Consider the following 20,686-nt stretch of genomic DNA (forward strand, 5'->3'; position numbering starts at 1 on the left):
TTTAATGTTATCCTTACAGTGATGGTCCTTCATTTAAAGAAAAACAATTTTATGTATTTGAAAGATAATAAGCAGTATTCACCATCTTGTAGACATATAGTCTATATATAGTGGTCTTGATCGGATTTCTCTGGCTAATCCAAAGTCAGCTATTTTCACAAGTTCTGGTCTTAGGCAAAGGAGGTTTTCAGGTTTTAAGTCTCTATGGAAGAAACCTATAAGAAGAATAAAATATAACCCACATGCAATTTATATTAGAATATCATACCTGTGTAATTTCTGCATTATGTGCAAATAACATGTACGTCCAAGCATTAATATGTAGACATGATACATGTGCGCATATACCCATGAACACATGCCTACATGTATACATGCATGTGTGTCCCCAAGGTCTTACTGATGTTTCAAGCATAAACTTAACCGTAATCATAAGCTTCCTTATACATTGAATATATAAATCTAGGATGTCATCAAACACTATATGCGTTACCCCACTGGCAGTGGGGTATTCTTTAGAATTCTGCAAGAAGACACTTCATTCATTTTCCCTAAATAAATTAAAAAATGGAAATCATTCAAGTCTCGTATTCATCTTTTGTTTGCAAAGAAGAAAAACACCTGTTTTATGTGTCTGCACACAGTCTTAGGCTGAAGGAATAGGTTGTGCCCATCCTCCCCAAGTCAAATCAAGCAGGAATTTGAGATTAAAACTGTCTCATGAGGAAACCATCTGCCTATAGGAAGGAGATAGGTCAATCCCCTCGCAGATAGACCAGCACTGAATATGGAATACTTGTTTTGTTCTTCTGGCTACAGCCTACCCAGTTATTAAAGAAAGGAGAGGATTTAAGGATATGGCCTATTTTATAATGCTTTTGGTACACTCTCGCATATATTTCTAGAAGTTATATAATATTTCACATTTTTAAATTTGCTTTGATTGAAATCACAAAGCAATCATTGAGAAAAATCAAAAAGAATCCAAGCTGTGCCTGGGTGGCCTGAGGCAGGACCTTTGTTGGCCTCAGTTTCCTCATTTGTAATAATAGCTCAAACATGCATAGTGCTTTCAGCTTTGCAAAGCACTTTATGAGTCTTACAACAATCTTGAAAGGAAGCAATGCTATTACCACTCCTGTCTCACAGATGTGTCAACTGAGATAGTTTTTGTTTGTCAAATTCAAACTGGATTTGAACTCAGTTAGATCTTCCGGATTCTAGGCCCAGGATTTATCTACTGTGCCACCCAGTTGCCTGCTATCTGTTCCTACATTCTACTGGAGCTATTTCCTCACCAGTCACTAATCAGGCTGAGGTATCTAAATACCAAAGTCTTTTATCAATCCTTATCCTCGGTGTTTTTCTAGAAAACTCAGACAGGAACGGCCACTTCTTCTGCTTGATATTCTCTGCTGTGTCTTCCATGACACCATACTACTGTGGCCACTTCAACTCTCTGCACATTCTTTCTTTGTCTCTTCATGATGAGACCTCTTCCTTCCCCCATCCTTGAGATGTAAGCATTCCCTGGGCTTCTGTTCTCAACTCTTCCCCTTGGTGATTTTGTTTACTGACACTCTGGAGCCTTTGCCTACTACACTGGCCACATTCAGACAGTAATAGTTTGGTTAATATTTATGAATGGCCTTTTATATGTTGCCAAGAAAAATAACTCTGATATGTTTGAGATAATTTCAGTATGAAAATGTGGTTGGTTCATTACTAACGTAACTAAATGAAGGTTATCAATGCCTACCAGGGACATGAGAGACATATGTTCTAACAGTTAATATCATTGTCTCTAGACCCTTTGTCCTTCAGAATAATCCAGCTTCATGTGATGTCGATGAAAGCCTGATTGTCCACTCTTCTCTTGGAATTGGCTAAAGAATGTGCAAAATTATGAGAAGTTAGAGAACAATTCTCGATTGTTTATACTTCTGGGGGGACTTCCATTGGCCGTCAGTTCTCTATTTTGAACCATACTGAAAAGCTGGATGGACCAGTGGAGTTATTGCTAGATGAGGCATCTGGAAAATCTAATTTACAACTACAACTCAGGGACTTACTAGCAGTGTATCTCTGCTACTTAGCAGATGTCAGCTTCAGTTTTCTCATCTGTAAAATGGTTAGAATATCTGTTTCAAAGGATTGTTGTGATGGTTAAATGAGATAACATGTAAAGTACTTTGCAAACTTTTAAAGTCCTATATAAATGTGAACTATTATTATCATTATTGTAGTCACACAATTTCTTCCTCTTTTTTTCTTTTTTAGTCTTTTTGGAGGGTGGAAGGGAGGGCAATTGGGGGTAAGTGACTTGCCCGAGGTCACATAGCTAGTAAGTGTTAAATGTCTGAGACCAGATTTGAACTCAGGTCCTCCTGACTCCAGGCCTGGTGCTTTAGCTGCTCCTCTACCTCTTTTTAGACAAGCATTCAATCAATAATCATTTATTAAGCACCTACTATATACTAGGCACTGTGTTTACAAAGACAAAGCAAAGCAGTCCCTATCCAGCTTACATTCTAATGGGAGAGACAACATATATAGATAGATACATGGATACATAAAAATACACATATATAGGTAGATAGAGACATACATATCAACACACAGACACACACACAAAAACATACATATTGATATATAAAGCACTAACAAAATACATAGAAGATAATCTTGGAGAGGAGACTCAGGAACTCAAAGATGTTTTCTCAATGAGACTTTATAAAAACCACTGCATCTTTGCACATTGTCTGGTACACAGTAGGAGCTTAATAAATGTTTATTGGCTGACATTGTGAAAAGGAAATTACAGATATCCTTATTTAAGAGGTAAAATGACATAGTGGAAAATGCATTGAACTTAGACCCAAAAATTCTAGACTTGGCTCCTGGACCTGTGTAGGTTCTAGGCCAAGCCCACCACTTATGAGCTGTTGAACTTCCATCAAGTCTATGCTAAACTATGTCACAGGGTTGACTTTTATTTGCAGGATAGGTGGTGGGGATTGATTAAATGAGATATCACATGTAAAAATCCATTGTACCATAAGGAAGGTATGCAAATTAGTGTATAATCATTTAATAACAAGGAAAAACCACATTAAGATGAATTAAGATGACAGAGAATATTGAGTCATATGTATAATATGGTTAAATTATTTTTTAAATTATATATATATTGCTTTTTGGAGGGTAATTAGGGTTAAGTGTCTTGCCCAAGGTCACATGGCTAATTTTTGTGTTAAGTGACTGAGGCCAGATTTGAACTCCTCCTGACTCCAGGGCCACTGCTGTATTCACTGCACCACCTAGCCGCCCCTTGAATTACCTTTTAATTCCCTCGGTGTAAACCCATGCATGAGCAGCTTTCCAGAGGAATGCTGCTGTGAACAGCTTTTAAGATTCTGATTACATAGTATAGCAAACTCTCTATTTATTCAATAACAAATCAGAGCAAAATATTCACAGAAAATCAAGATACAGCATTCACAATGACATCACTAAAATGGCTACATAGTTTTCACCAAAGTGGTCAGAATAGTTTTCAAGAAAGTATAATCATTTAGTCAATCACAAAATCCTTAATTCAATCACAAAGTACAAAACTCAAAGTTCTCCACCCCTAGGTCACTAATCATAATCTTCTCAGTCAGTACACAGTTTCCAAGTAAAGTCTTCTTTCAGCTTGACTCGAGGCTTGCCTCAGCTTCCATTGTTCCTCTTCCATGGTCCCAGCTCCAACTGTCACCTGGGTTCAAAGGCAGGCAGCTCCCAGTTCCTTGTCCAGCTCTTTGTCCAGTTCTTCTTCCAGTGGAGAGGGGCATGTATGGGTGTGCCTGACCAGGCCAAGTCAATTAAGTCCTCACCCCTTTCAGATTCCCTTTCAGATGGCAAGGAGGGTAAGGAAGGAGGAATAGAGGCTGGGCCAGAAAGTCCGTGTGGTGGAGAAATGTAGGGCTAGGGTAGAGAAAGAAGGGGGTTCCAGGGATGGGGCCTCTGTCCTTGTTCTTCTGATTTCCCTTTGGGCTCCTTCCCCTTCTTCTGTTTTAGAGCAAATTGTCCTACCACTGGTAGCCACAGGGCATATTCACTTTCCTCTGGTTAAAAGGCTCCTTAGAATTCATATACAAATTTAGTTGTTGGCACACCCAGTCTTCTGAGGATCCATATTTTGGCCAAGATACACCTCCTCTACCATGGGATGCCAGTCAAAATAAGGTAACAGTATTTTGTCATCTTCTCTTTGTTTTTTTCCTTGTATTTTGGTAAATCATCCAAATTAGTGAGTCTATCTCCAAGAGAACTATCCTCCAGAATGTTAGGAAGGTATTTTGGATGGGCTGTTTTAGACTGCTCTTAACCAATAATTTTAATCTTATCAGGATCTATTAGGCCTATCTAACTCTTTCCCAGGCAGGAGAAATCTTATGCACTGGAACCACTTAGACTGTCTCCCACTCCTGGATCACCTAGACACTTCCTTACCTGCATTTGTGTACACAAACTTATGTGATCCCCACTGGCAGTCTTCACTAGCAAAACCAGAATTTCTGCTTTCTACTGGGTTCCTCTCTTTGGGTCACCAATTGGAGTCAAATCTCACAGACCAGTTCCAAGTTCCCCTGTGAAACCTCAGTGGGCTCCTGGTCCTTTTTAAGGGCCTGTGGGACCCTCTCACAAAATGGTGAATCCTGGACTATCCCCCAAAACTGTGTGCACCCCGAAACTGTGTGCAACAGAAGTCCTTTCCCAAATAATACACAGAGGCTTCTCAAGCTAGGAAGCAGAAAAGAATGGGTTATTATGATCTTGAGAAAGGGCAACACCCTCCCCTCCCTTCTAACAAATAGTCAGGGAAGAGAAGCAAGTTACAAAAGGAAATGGCGAAGTTATAAAGCCTTGAAGCAGAATTCTCCCAAACCTCCACTGCTGACCATTTTCTTCCATTGGCCAGAAGTCAGGTACACAATCTAGCTGTAGCAATCTATCTTGAGTACTGGAACAAGGAAACAGTAGACCACCTAATGTACATTTGAGAAAGCACTTCTGTCCTTATTTGGCATATCTTATGCTGAGGGGTCATTGAGGAGATACATGACTCCCTACTGCTCTGCATTTTGAGTCCTTGTAAACCATGTGATTTCTGGTGAAGGGGAACTCTGGCCAGTTTTCCCACCAAAAGCCTTATAGATTTTAGAGAATAACCTGTGAATTTTCAACCCTCTCACTCAAAGGTAACCTTCTTGCCTAGTCATAGGGTTAACTCTAAGGTGCCTTCATGTGTTCATTAGAGAGAATTACAATTTAAATTGTAATTTCCAAAATTGAGGCAGAGAAAGATCATAGAGGCAAAAAAGAGGTAGAGGAGGAGAAAAAGGAGGAGAGGGAGGAGGAGGAGGATGGGAAGAGAAGGAAGGGGAGGAGGAGGAAGAAAAGGCAGAAAGAGGAAGAGGAGGGGAAGTAGGAGGTTACACAGCATGTTACAATTTATAAAGAGCTTTACATGCATTATCTTATATACTCTGTGTCTCTCCCCTACTTCCCCCATATAATCCTATGAGCTAAGTTAGGAATTATCAACACAGTAAAGTCCTACTCAGATGTCTCTCTGAGGCACGGAGATGAAGCCAGATTCTTGAAGGCTATGCTAGTAGAACAGAAGAAATGGTGGGCTCTACCAAACTTGAAATGCTTCACATATGATCACAGAATCATAACTTCTATTTCTGATCAAGGTCACACCATCTTATGATGTGGAATTGCCTCTTACTCTACAGTCTGCCTTCTCTCTTTTATCCCAGACACTAAAATAGCTGAGATCCCTATTATGATGAGATAGAACTTTGCAGTAGAGATTTAGACCTCAAAAGGGACCTTATAGAGAATCTACATAGAACACAAACTCCTCAAGGACAGGGACTATTTCACTTTTGTCTCTGTAGCTGTAGATTTTTTAAACAGTGTCTAGCACTTAATAAATGCTTATCTACTTAGCCAGTCAATAAATATTTATTAAGCACCTATTATGTACTAGAATCTGTGCTAAGACTGGGGTTACAAAAGAAGGCAAAAGACAGCCCCTGTGCTCAAAGAGCTCACAGTTTAATGGTAAAGACAACATGTGCCGTGGGCTGCTCAGTGTCCAACACTAGACATAATCAGAGATGTGAATAAGAAGTGACCTGACCATGTGGGTAGCTCAAGGAAGAACTATGAACTCCATTTATTGATTCTTAGGACAAGGTTTTTATAGAGCAACGGAACAAAAAAGACTCAAATATTCTTACCATTATCTTAGTCTGCCATATCCTGGAATGCCTTGTGGCATTTTCCTATACTTGTCTGTATCTCTGCTTTTGGTTTAGCTTAAAGAATAATTTGTGGAAATGAGAATAATTCCTAATGTTACAGTAAAGAAATAACAGGCCACCTATAAGCATCAACTTAACTGTTGGCACCCTAAAAGTGAGACTTTCATTCAATGACCAAAAATGCTGATTGATGTATTCATGAAAGAACTGAACCACATAAATATTCGCACAATACATGAAACCAGAAGTTGCAAAGAACTGGAAAGACATCTGGGGGGGGGGGAAGGTTAATGACCTTGAACGTAAGCAGAAGAGCCAAAAGGATAGATATCAATAACAGAAGGGAGTGTGGCTTCCAGATCAGATGAACAAGCCCAGATATCTGTGATTAAATATTTCAAGGTGAAGAAAAATGAAGCACTACCCAAAAAGGCAGATGACCCTGTGGATTCCCAAGAGAGCACAAAACCAAAAGCAGGAAGATGCTGAGAAAATCAAATTGATTCCATTTTGTAACTGATTGTATTCTGTCCCAACCTTTTGTATAAGAGCTTACCCAATGTTTCCTTATCTCAGAGTTAAGTTCAGAAGCCCAGAAGTTGTCTTTTTGCAAATCACTGTTTTATCTTTATGTCACAGTGACATCTCTGTACCACTAGCTGTCCATGCAAAGATACAGGAGGACAAAACAGATCAGCTTTTCCTACCAACAAGGATGAATATCTCATTCCTCCCACTGAGAGAAACCAGACAACTTAATCATATATTTTGCCTGTGTGCTGTTCAATTTTTATTCACTTTCTCTAAATTATAATAAGTCTTAAAAAATCCACTTTGGGGTGTTTTGGCTCCATGAGGAGCTAAAGACCCCTTTTATTGGTAACTACTAGCCTTATCAATGAATTGAACATCAGTTTAACAATTCAAATTACCATAATCCCAACCAGTTTAAAAGAAAAATGAGAGTTGTGAAAGCAAAATTCATGACCTACTTAGCCTAAATAATCAACAGAATAGAGTGTAAACTTGATTGTGAATACTAGAGAAAATATCAGATCATGAATTGTGTTTCCTCATAAGTCAAGAAAAATCATGGGAAGGAAAAAGTATTCAGGAAGTTTGGCATGAAACCCAATAATCTCTTTCATTCTTAAGATATTTATAACAGAAATTAGGAGAACAACAAACAGATGAAAAGTGGACCCGACATGCCAACATTGACTTCACGACCATTGGAACAAATTGTTTTCATCCACCCATTTCTCCAGAGGAAGTCTTCATATGCTTAGAACTAACTCACTGATGGCCTGGTTTAGGCATCACTCTTAACCTGATTTAGCCTGTCTGCCCATGAGGTTTTAGGGGGACTTTGCCTCTGCATGTGCCACAGCTCCTTAGAGCCACAGGTGAGAGCTGGGTAAAAGGTGGACACCAAAGGTGCATGAAAAGGGCTGGGCAAGCCCTCACACCAGAAGTGCTAGTCCTCCTGAACTCCCCATAGGCAATAGAAGTAATTCATTAACTCTATTCTCTACTGAATAACAAGAAGCAGGAAGAATCAAAATTGCAGGTTGAATAGAAGGACAATAAGGTCATAGATCCCAAAGTGGAAAGGATCTTAGAGTTCGTTCAATCCAAACCTCTCATTTTGCAGGTGAGGCTGGAGGACTTATCCAAGGATACTGATAAGAATCACAGAGAATGAAAAGCAGGAATCTCCTCCGCTCTGCATCGTTTCCCCTACACTTAGGAAATCCTGTACCCCCTGGAGCATTGATGTTTACTGTCTCAAGAAATTCAGGAGAATTCTTCATTCCCAATGATGTTTTCTGTTCATTCTTTCGATTTTAGTTAATTTAATTTAATTTCTATCAATTCTATTGATCCTTAATAGAACCTGCAGTAGTGTGATCCAAAGACCCTTGTCTAAGATTTTCAGGGGGAACCTTGAAGTCAAAACTATATTCTTAATAATGCTAAGATATTATTTGCCTATCAAAATACTCTTCTCTTTTCCAACTACATATCTGTGTGAGGCTAGTTTTTCTTCTGCTTCAACCAAAGCAACATATCACAACAGGAGGAATACAGAAGCAGATATGAGAATACATCTGTCATACAAGTCACAGAATTAAAGATATCTGAAAAAAAATTAAACAATGCTACTCTTATCACTAAATTTTTTGTATAATAAATATAGCAATTTTCATAAAACTGATATTAACAATAACATGCAATGATTTGTTATCGCTCTTTAATGAATTGATATTTGAGAATTTTACTAATTTTTATTAATTTAGTTTCTGATATGATAAATATTGATAGGGATAACTCACAAAAACAAAAGTTCTTTGGGGTACTTAATAATTTTTAAGAGAGTAAAGGGATCAAAAATGAAAAAGTTTGAGAACTGCTGGTCTAAATGACTAGATTTTTACTGACTGATTTTCCATCCCAATGAAATTATAGGATCAGAGCTCTTGAGTCGGATGGGTCCTCAGAAGCCATCTGGAACAACCAGCCTTATCTGATTGATGATGAAACAACTGAGAGTAAGTAATTTGTCCAAGGTCACAAAGGTGATGTCAGAGGCAGAACTTGAACCCAGGTCCACCAACACTAGAGCCCCTGTTCTTTCCACTATACCATGCAGATGTAGGGAATTGTGTTTCCACTATATACTGCTCTCTGGCCAAATGCCAGGGACATGTGCCCTACAGAAAAGTTCTTGGTGCATTGAATGAGTAGGCTGCAGAATGTCACCAGGACCAGTAAGGACAGGAGGAGAAAAATGAACACTCACAGAATAATATTATAAGAGTTAAATAGAACCCTGGCTATTATCCATATAACATCCATTTTACAAAGGAGAAAATGAAACTCAAAGATATTAAGTGACTTGCCCAGGCTCACACACTTTGCAAGTGTCAGAAACCAGACCCAAGTCTTCCTCATTACAAATTATGTATTTCATCCATTATCCCATGCTACTGGACCAAAATATTCTTCTTGACTACTCTTCTCCACTAGGTAAGTGTAAGGGTTATGGGATTTAAAGATCTTCCATGCCCCGTTGGACTTGCTGATGTAGCAGGAAGGGGCGGAGCAAGAGGAAGCGGAAGCCAAGCTAGCGGTCCTGCGTTGGCTGGCGGTGGTGGTGAAGGCGGCAGCAGCAGAGGCAGTGGCAGCGCGAAGCCCTTTTTGAGTTAGGACTGCTAAGGACTTTCTGCTAAGGACTCCTGCTGAGGACTGCCAGGGGCCGGAGCTGCTGGGAGCGCACTTCCAGGACGCTGGGTGGTTGCTGTGTGTGGGGAGAGGAGGACCTTTGCCTGAGGTAGCCTGTTCTGTTTTAAAGGCTTGAAAATGTGGGTGCTTTCTACTTTATCTACCTGTGCCAATGTCATAACTACTCTGATGGCTTTCACTTTCTGGTTTTGGGACTCAGTCTTTTGGTATCTTAATAAATTTTCTAGTTTATTTCCTCATATGGCAAACATGACGTATTTTGTAATGGATAATTATATCAGCATATTTGTAATCTCTATAGGCATTGTGAATATGGCATTGCTGATACAGTAAGTGGTTACTAGAATGGATGAAAGCAACACAGGGAACATGGGCTTCAACCTCATGATGGTACACACTTAGGGGCTCCTTTCCTGATTGACTTCTCTTCCAGCCTTCAAACCTGCGCTCATTTTTGCCTCTGACTAGCTTATGTTTTGTTTGTTTCTTTGTTTGTTTACTGGAATCACATTCTGTGTCAATTAATGGTCTCGTTTTCTTCCAAATTTCAGCCTTGGGAGACAGGCATGATAGAGACCAACTATATTCCTATACTGAAACACACATACTCATACCCATACACAAAGCATCTTGATAAGGGTAAAATTCTTCAAGAACTATTATCTAGACCTTAGAGAAATTTCAAGATGCTTGAAATTAGAAGAAAAATTATCAACATAGTTTTGGGAAGAGACAGGATCATCATACACATGTTCCCAAATCTTACTACCCCCTTCCCCCCAAAAAACACAAAGCTACCTTCTGAAGGGTTTTGTCAAAGAGCATTGATTCTATCCAAATAAACACAAACTAGCTGCCCATTTTCAGTTCTAATGGCAAAAATTAGAACACAAACCACAGATCTGGGCATAGAAAGCCTTTATTTGATGCATATCTATTTCATTTGTTGTCATATTGTGTAGGTAATTGGGACTTAGGTCAGTAGCATTAACTAACATTTTGCTGTTTATTAGGCTCCAACAATTAGATTAATCCAACTTCAAATGCTATGTTCAGCACAAAAAGCATGGTGCAGAATTCTGCAAGCACTCTGTCCTAGGTGCTGGAGCAGTTTAGTTAGGGCTTCCCTGCCGAGGTCATTTCTGGAGGATAAAGAGGCCCAGAGCTGGTGGAGGTCTCCCTCAGGTCAGGGAACAGATGGGGAGGGTTAGGCTTAGGACATATATATCCCTGAAGCTTAGAGAGTGAGCCACAGGAACCTGAGAGGGCTTATATAAGGTGGAGAAACCCAGAAGGGAAGAAATCAAGAGATCAGCGCTTCAGTTGTGGGATCCAAAGTCAAGTGTTTAGGAAGGACTCAGCAAAGAGGAGATTTAGAATGGAGAGAAGGTCCTTTCCTTGCCTCTTTTGCCCATCTTGGTTTTCTTAGGCTTCTCTGAAAGGCTACCATGAAAGGCTACCTAGAGAAGGCTCACAGAGCCTGGCATGACTGGAGTCTGATATTAAGGGGCCTAGAATCACAGAGTAATCACACACTGAATCTCTCTCTTCATGGGAGAGTTTGCTGTTTTATGAATGGAATTCCTTCATATACTTTTCTATTAACTTGGCATCTGGTGGAGGCTTTCTCTTGCTGCCAGGGGCCAGGAATTTCTTAATTGTTGGGATATTACTCATTCGAGTTTTAAATTCCTAGAGGAAAAAAGGTTGAAAGGAAAGTCAGTTGATGCAAAAAACCTCATGAGACAAAGTCCAAATGACAATGGTGATACTCCCCACTGCCCAAATTCAGGGGTTTCAGGATTGAAACTGAAGATTATCTTAATGAATAATCAAAACCTATGTTTAATTGAGCAAACTACAGTTAAATGACTCATCTAAGGTTACACAGCTAATAAATTGTGGAGCCAAGATTAAGGCTTGTGATTCAACCCCTCTACATTCTAGGGTCTTCTGTCTATTAATTATTCCCTCTGCTTATTATTTCCTATTTATCCTGTATATAGATTATTTTGTATATATTTATTTGCCTGTTGTCCCCAGGCAAGTCACATAAGTCATCACCCAATCAATCTCTCCTTTGTTCTAAGAAAAGCAAAAGACAATCCTTGCTCTATAGGGGCTTACAGTCTAATATGAGAAACAACATACAGACAAATTGTGTACAAATGAGCTATATACAGAATAAATTGGAGATAATCGGCAGTGGGTAGACACTAGCTGCATAGGGTACAAAGACTTATGAGAAACAGCAAAGAGTTAATTTCCACAAAACTGCTAAAAATTATTGAAGTTACTGATAAAAGGGAGTCAACAGACAGCAGGTGGACCCTACCAATCATGAGGCAATCAGAGAGACCTTCAGACCAGGATAAGGACTGATGTAGTTTAAACTGGTAGAGGTCAATGACATAGTATTCCAAAATTACTACTTGCTTAATAAACCTCATGCATATTGTCTGACACACCCCAAATAGAATTAGAGCCTCATTAATGGAACATGGAATGCATGATAGTGTATGATGAAGGGAAGGGGTCATGCTTGAGAGTAATGTGCAATGGGCATACAGGGAAAATTTAAACCCGGAAGAGAATGGACCAACCTGTCCTCTGAAAGGAGGTTTCTGAGCTAACAGTACAAAGCTCTTCTCCCTTTTGTATTCAGCACTCCTCCTTCCTAAAGAAGGGAGGAGACTGCTTCTAGTCAGAAGTGTATAATTCCTCGGAATTTCTCCTCAATAAACTTCCTTTGATACCCAAATTTTGGTATCAATTGTGTTTGTGTTTCTAAAAGACACTTCGGTCTTTGAGAGCAGGTTCTGTCTTTTGTCTCTTGTTGGATCCCCAGTGCTTAGCACAGTGCCTGGCATGTAGTAAGCACTTAACAAATGTTTATTGATTGACTGCAATCATCCATCTACTATAGCATACTGCTTACTCTCCTTGATCCCATGTGAGTTAAGTACATGAAAATGTCGGTAAGAATGAGTGCCAACTATGGCTAAAAATGAAATCTGCTTCTCCAGGTTTTGAACTGTGTGTGACCCTGGGCAAATCACTTCATCCTGTTTGCCTCAGTTTCCTAATCTGTAAAATGAACGGGAGAAGGAAATGACAAACCACTCCAATATCTTTGCCAAGAAAATTCCAAACGGGGTCACAAAGTCTTCCTGACTCCAGGTTTGGCCCTCTATCCACTATGCCAACTAGCATATCTGCAAGGGTTTCTTGTCAAAAGTGAGATTTTACATGGGGTTTGAAGGAAACCAGGGAAGCCAGGAGGCAGAGATAAGGAAGGAGAGAATTCCAGGCATTCAGGACAGCCAGTGAAAATGTTACATAAACTCTGAGCTTCAGTTTATTCATCTGTGAAATGGGGATAATTATACCTATAGCCCCTTTGAATTGGGTTGTTTGAGTATCAAATGAGATGCTGTATGTAAAATGCCCTGAAAACCTTGAAACGCAATATAATTGTCAGCTATTAATAATTCATACTGGTCTTCCCTTTTCCAAATTAATCCTTAATTACCAAAGTTTGACTAGATGCAAAAATGTGACTTTCTTTTTCTTTCCTAATTAGGTAGTTGGGGGGAGGTGTATAGGGGGATAGTCATAATGAGGAAGGAGTAATTTTCAGTGCCGCAAGTGCTGCGTTTTTTGCCATAAGCCTATATATCTATAGGGCCAGAAAGAGACACCTTTCCTCTCTAACAGCAGCTGGATGGAGTCATTAAGAGAGAGTCATGGAGTCAAAAGGACCCGGTTCAATTTTTACATCTGATACCTACTGCCTGGGTTACCCTGGACAAATTCACTCAACCTCTGCATGCCTTAGGCAACTCTTCAAAATCATGTTACCCTACACTTGTTGATGGGTGTTGTTGATAGAGGTATTTACATCTGTAAGAGATCTCTATGCCAAAGAAATCCCAAATCAGAATCAGAAAGAGTTGGACACAACTGAAAATTCCTGAACGATTGACTATTAATTATATGCCTAGCTCTGTGCTAAGCAACTTACAGACACCATTGTGTTTAACCTGGGAGGTCGGTGTTATTGAGAGATGCACTTTATGGTTGAGGAAACTATTAACAAACAAGTTAAGTGACTTGCCCAGGGTCATACATTGATAGTAAAAGTCTCAGGCCCCATTTGAACTCAGCATTTCCTGACTCCAGACCTAGTGATCTGTCCACTGTGCCCTCTGCTGATGATCTCCAATTTATCCTGTACATAGCTGACGTGTACACAATCTGTCTGTTACGTCATTTCTCCTGTTAGACTGTAAGCCCCTTGAGAGCAAGGATTGTCTTTTGCTTTTCTTAGAACAAAGGAAAGATGGACTGACCAAGGATTTATGTGACTTGCCTGGGGACACAGAGCTAGGGAGCATCAGAGGCAGGATTCACACTTGGATCCCTCCCACATCCATGACTGGTCAGTGCAGCCACTGCACCCCACTTCCTGTTTGATGAAACACCAGAGCTATATGCACATACTTTTAGGGCATCCTACCCCACCAGCGGGATTATGTGTATACAAGTACAGTGGTCAAACAGAGGGGACACTACCCAAGTGGAAGAGCCTTAAAGAAATTAATAAGAACATGATTTATAGTTACAGAAACACCTTATAACTAACTATGGACTACTTGAAAGCATTTGGGAACAATCTGCTGAAACAGCACAGGTAGCTGTCTTTCAACATGCTTTCCTTTTCTAAGCCTAAATTTTCTTAGTAAATCTTTATTCCTCCTCACATTATAATAAACAATAATAACAGCTAATATTTATATACTGCCTACTATGTGCCAACCAATTTACAATTATTATCTCATTTTACCCTCACAACAACGCTGAGAGGTAGGAGCTATTATTATTACCATTTTACAGATGAGGAAACTGAGGTAAACAGATTAAGTGACTTGCCCAGGGTCACAAATGTCTGAGGCTGGATCTGAACCCAGATTTTTCTGACTTCAGGCTTGTCACTTTATACTCTGTGCCACTTAGCTGCACCACACATATGGTTAAAAGGGCAAGTTTCAAAGTTAAAATAGTAAAATTTGGCATTAATGGAATAAAAATTAATAAGGTTTTACTCTACCTCCTGGATTTGTGTGTGTTTATATATATATACACACACAAATATATGTTACATATATTTATAATATAATGGGTCTCTGTGTACATGTATCTACATAAGCACATATATTTAAGACTTATGAAAAGGAACAGCTTGTCACAGTGGATAATAGGCCTCCCCATGGAGACAAGAAGATCTGAGGGTGAGTTCTGCTTCTGACCCATACAGGCTGTAGGACCAAGGCAAAGTCATTTAACCTCTCTGGGCCCAAGTGAGTGTCTAAAGCAATGATTTTTTAAGTGTGGTCCAGTAAACCTAAGGTTGTTCCAGATTTTTTTAGGGGTCTGTGAAATCAAAACCTATTTTCTTGATAATATATTTTAATTTCTAATAAGGTAAATATCAATATATACAACCCACAAACACAGAAGCTCTTGGGGTGAGTGGGGGGCAAGGGCCCTCAATCATTTTTAAGAGTGTAAAGGGGTCCTCTCATCAAAAAGTTTGAATATGTATGCTCTAAGGTTGTAGACAAGATCCACATTGCTAGAAGAATTTTCCACAATGGGATTCCCTAAATCAGTGAAAATCACAAATCCTGAATAAAAAGGCACTAAAAACCCAAGCCAAATTATACAGTGCATTGTGCCTTATTGGAGGAGAGAAGGCCAGAAGACCTGGAGGTCCTCATGCTTTGGGAATCATGTTTAGAGAGAGCTTGAGAGAGTAGTTGTCAGAGTAGAGATTAGATGAGGAAAAAATTTGGGTTCAATTTGGTACAATACCTACAATTTAAAGCGATCCCTGTATATTTACAGGGAATAATCTGGAGGAACAGATTTGTTGTTCAGTTGTGTCCAACTCTTCAAGGCCCCATTTGGGGTTTTCTTGGTACAGATCCTGGAGTGTTTTGACATTTCCAGATAGATCAAGAGAATTCTGAGATTGACTAGAAACTGCTTTTTGTAAAAAAAAAAATTGACCCTAAGAGCCTTGAGGGGGAAATTGGATCTGGCCAGGCACTGAGAAAAAGAGAAAGGGTGGGGAAAAGAATGAGGACCCAGATATCTTTATGTGCCTGCACAGGGAGGAATGGTGCAATGGTGACCCAAGTTGAGCTGGGCTTGCCACGAACCCTGACCCACTCCCTACGTGGGTCAAGTGGCAGATAAAATTGAACCATATGTTTATACTAAGAAGAGTTCAAGTTGCTCTCTCCCCACAGGGTCCTTAAACACAGCAGGTGTGTAGTATCAGGGGTGGCCAGAGCTAGTGTGTACTTAGACATGAGTTTTAAATTTGAGGCCTTCTAGATTTAGAAAAAGAGAAACTCCTCAATATCTTAAGAACTGACTCTTTCCTATTTTCTCCTATGCTTCAGCTTGTACAGAACAGACAGATAAATTTACATTTCAGGAATATTTCCTTGGAACAATTTTCAATAAGGAGGAAGCTAGGGAGAAAATTGGATATAAAATCATTTATAAGTATCAATAATCTTACCATGTAGAAGTATTGTGTATTGGGAATTCAATTCCCAATCTTTCTCTATCCTTACTTTAATCTATAAAATGTGTTTGTACATACATATATGTCTATATGTGTGTGTGTATATATATACATATACATATTTTCTTTTCCTTTCTTTCCAGACTTGTAACTTCATCATGGGTAAGAACTCATAATGTGGAAACTCCCTCATAAATCAGCAACTTAGAAAATTTCCTTGGAGCTCTGAGAACTCCATGACCAGGCTCTGCATGTGGTAGGAATGGAGCCCTGATTCTTCTGACTTCCTAGGATTGTAGATTTGAAGCTGGAAGAGATCTTGGAGTCAATGAAAGGCCATTTATTTCAACTCCTCATTCCATTTTATATTTAAAGATGGAGTGTTCCTATCTCATCCAGTCTGGAAATGTAAGAGCTACTCACAGGCCAGTTACCTATTCCACTTTGTGCCCCACCCCAACCACCATGTTTACTCCTCGCTTAGTGTGAATAAATGGCCCATCTGCATTGCCCACCCCAGGACTCCAGAACTCAAGAGATCCAACAGCCTCTCTCCCAGGTAGCTGAGTTCACAGGCCTGTGCCATCACACCGAGCCAACCATCCATTTTCAGATGAGGAATCTGAAGCCCAGAGTGGTGAGGGGATTCATCTACAGTCACTCAGCTAGTAAGAGGCAGTCAGTTCTTGAATCTGAATGCTCTTAATGACAATCTTACTGGCTAGGTTTAAAATTGAAAGTCAACTGATCATCAGACATTTAAGGAAGAAGTCCTTGGTCAATTTCAAACTTCATGCTTTAGTTACCTGGAGTAAAGGAAATCCAGAGAGGGCATCAGGGACAGTCTCTTCCACCATTAGAATAGCTTCAATCAACTGCACATCTGCCATGCTCATCTGGTTACCCACAAGAAAGTTTTGTCCATGAGTCTTTAAAACCTGAATGACATAAGCACAGGGGAATGGTAAGGATGCTTGTTACTTCTCAGACAGAGGAGTGATGGATTGACTCTAGCAGCAGAGTACGTAGGAATGGGTGAGACTGTCCAGTGTCTAGCTGATGGAAAGTCAAGCTGGAATCCCTATATATACATCATGAAGGAGCAAGAAGAGGGAATGAGAAGGAAAGCCTGATTAATTATCAATTCCAATTCAAAATGAGGTCGCACCACTAAATTCCAGTCTTTTTCTCCTCTCACATGTCCTGTGTTTAAAGGGATGTATCCATATATTATAAATCCAAAGATTCATAGATTTAGAGCCAGTACAACCCTCTCATTTCTCAGATGAGGAAGGTAAGACCCAAAGTGGTTCAGTGACTCACACAGGTAGTCATAGAGGCATGATTTGAACCTGTATATTCTGACTTTACCTAGTGCTCCTTGTACTCTACTGTGTTTCCCCGATAATAAGACCTATCCCGAAAATAAGCCCTCCCCTTACTGTGTAAGATTCCTCTAAAATAAGCCCTCCCCCGAAAATAAGCCCTATTGAGATTGCTACTGTAGTGAAGGTGATCCCCTGCGCTACACGCTACATTACGGTACCCTCTGTATGCACCGCCCCCCCCGCCCTGTGAAACGCACACCGCGCTCCGAGCTGCATCCAATCAGAGCTGCAGCAGTGAGCGCGTCATCCTGTTCTTCCCCAGTGATTTGCTTATTGAATAAAGGTACATTTTTTTGTTCACATTTACCTGTTTATTAAAATTGCTGTCAATTTTCATTAAAATAAGCCCTCCCCTGAAAATAAGCCCTCTGGTGTTTTTCTGTCCAAAAAAAATTAATAAGACAGTGTCTTATTATCGGGGAAACACGGTATAATGCCACTTCTTTGGAAATCAGTTTATCCAAAACACATTTTTTTTTTCACCAGGGAAAGAAGATTAGTGTAGAGGGACTTCAGGTGACTGGTATGGACCCTAAAGTTGGTCCCCAAATGCAGTATCCATGATAGTCAGGCTTAGGGTAGAAATTTTCTAATATTTTCTGAGACAGAGAAAATGAACTGACTTCAATGTAGGGGGATGCCTTTTCCAACTTTCCTCTCTGCCCTTCCATTTCATGAAGGTTGGCCAGCTTACAAGGCTAAGTATGATAAAGGACTAAGGAAGGGAGTCAGTGGCCAAAGCAGATGGATTCCCCATTAGAAAGACCCCTTGGCTTTCTATGCCTAGTTTGCTTACTTTGAAGATCGTTTCCAAATTTTTTTAAAACCCTCTATTACACAGTTGATCACAATAAAAAAAGAGGTGAAGAGTAGTCACCCAAGGAAGGGATGTGCCTGACAATGTCTCCAAACAAGTATAAGCATCTGAATTTTGGGTAGCATGGGACACTCTGTGCCAATGCTATGCTCCAACAAGGCTTATGGTTATGGGCCGTTCCTAGAATCAGGAACTTCCAGAGGACAGTAAGAAGAATTTTGTCAAACCAGAGTACCAGGCCTTGTATGATTCTACAACTTGTATTATTCCCACTTGCTTTCTTTTTTTTTTTTTACATGTATTTGTGTTCCTAATCAGTTCTGATAAAGAAGACCAGATAAAGAGACAGGGGAGAGGAAAAGGCAAACAGATAACAGAAAGAACAAAGGAAAAAACAAAAAGAATCTCTCTTCCTATTCCAGTTTTCTGTGGAGCTTTAATTAGGGTAAGGTAATCAGAATCTTGACCCAAGGTACTAAAATTAAAGGGCAATGACAGAGTGTTCAGTCCTTCTGTAACATGGGAACTACAGAAGATAGTCCATGGTTAATAAAAATTGCGTAAAATTGGGGTGGCTAGGTGGCACAGTGAAGAGAACACTAGCCCTCCCTGGAGTCAGGAGGACCTGAGTTCATATCCAGCCTCAGGCACTTAACACCTGTAACCTTGATCAAGTCACTCAACCCCAATTGCCCTGCCCTTTCTCCTCCAAAAAGCAAAAAAGAAAAAATTAGTTAAAATTGGAAACTGCCAGCTGCAATGCTGGCAGGGAAGGGGAAGGGAACAAGCATTGATGAGGTACTTTCTACATACTAGGCCAGTGGTGAGGGCCCACTACTGCAGGTCCCCACCCCTATATCCTAATACAGGTTACAGTACAGTGCCTAGTACAGGCATAGTAGACTAAGTGCTTAAGAAATGTTATCTCATTTGATAGTGGGTGTGTGCTCCTAATTCTTGTTGCTTCCTCCCCACCCGTCCTGGCAGCTTTGTACCAGAGGACCCCCTCAGCTGAGGGCATATAAACTGCCCCAGCAGAAAGCTTCTTGTTCACAAAGTCCATAATTTCTCCAGTGCTAGGTCTTTGGAAGCACTAACCAACCAGAGGTCAGTACAGTCACAGTTAGAAGCGAAGTTACTGATGGTCTGGGATAGAACATCTTCAGATTATGGATTTGGAGTGGGTGGTATCCTCAGAGGCCATCTGGTCCAACCTCTTTGTTTTATATATGAGGAAACTGAGGCCCAGAGAGATTAACTGACTTGCTCAAAGAAACCCAGTAGTAAGTGAGGGAGGCAGGAGGATGCTGGTTTTGTAACTATGTTTCCTCTTTCTTCCTTTTCTTGTTCCTTTTGGACAAGATTCACGATTGCTGGTGTTAGGGAGATCCTAGTAAATTCCCTTACCAATAACCTTCTCTGCAACTAATAGTCTTAGATAATTAGAGACAGCTAGGTGGGGCAGTGGATATAGCACCAGGCCTGGAGTCAGTAAGACCTGAGTTCAAATCCAGCCTTAGATACCTACTGGCTGTGTGACCTTGTACAAGTCCTTCATTTTCTGTATATCCAAGTTTCCACATCTGTAAAATGGGGATAAGTTGTTGTAAAGATCAAAACAAGATAACTGTTAAGTACTTTGCCCAGTGCCTGGTACAGGTGGTAAATAATTGCTGTCATTCAGTCACATTCAGGTCTTTGTGACCCTGTGGACCATATCACACCAATACTGTCCATGGGATTTTCTTGGCAAATATACTGGAGTGGTTTGCCATTTCTTCTTTCAGTGGATTAAGGTAAACAGAAGTGAAGTGACTTGCCCAGGGCTCTCCTAGGCTGCCTCCTAGGCAAATAGAGGTTAAGTGACATGCCCAACATCACAACTAGTAATTGTCTGAGACTGGATTTGAACTCAGGTTTTCCTGATTCCATGCCTAAAAAACCATCCACTGAGCTATCTAGCTACCTCCATATAAATGTTAGCAAGCTGTAATAGTTGTAGCAGCCTGAAGCACTGAGAATTCAAGTGACTAAGTCACACAGCCCACATGTATCTGAGCTACAACTTGAACCTGGGTCTTCCTGCCTCTGAGGGCAGGCTGCCATCTACTATGCCACACTGAGAAGACCCTACAATGAGTCCTTAGCAATCTAAAATATGTTCCCCTATGGTTTGTGTTACAAAAAAAACACGTAGAGAAAAAAATTATTTAGAGAACTACACTAGATCCTGCTCTCCTCTCTCTCTCTCTCTCTCTCTCTCTCTCTCTCTCTCTCTCTCTCTCTCTCTCTCTCTCTCTCTCTCTCTCTCTCT

General features: G+C 40.2%; 1 protein-coding gene across 2 annotated transcripts in view; it reads right to left on the bottom strand.

The window, feature by feature from the left end:
- The window catches only part of LOC138148004 (glutathione S-transferase-like), a 29,368-nt gene continuing 8,682 nt past the window's right edge, over nt 1-20,686 (bottom strand). Inside the window, exons 6-7 of one of the 2 annotated variants that reach the window (XM_069070622.1) lie at nt 16,974-17,105; nt 1-215 (exon numbers count right to left, since the gene is read on the bottom strand). In XM_069070622.1, coding sequence (XP_068926723.1) covers nt 195-215; nt 16,974-17,105 — 153 coding nt within the window. In that variant the 3' untranslated portion in view covers nt 1-194. Of the gene's footprint in view, nt 216-10,470; nt 11,262-16,973; nt 17,106-20,686 lie in introns of those variants that run through there. The other variant, XM_069070621.1, reaches the window with a different exon arrangement.

Source organism: Petaurus breviceps, unplaced genomic scaffold (assembly GCF_028583685.1).
Source record: "Petaurus breviceps papuanus isolate PSGF00001 unplaced genomic scaffold, PetGlider_PUasm1.0 90822, whole genome shotgun sequence".
NCBI lineage: Eukaryota > Metazoa > Chordata > Mammalia > Diprotodontia > Petauridae > Petaurus > Petaurus breviceps.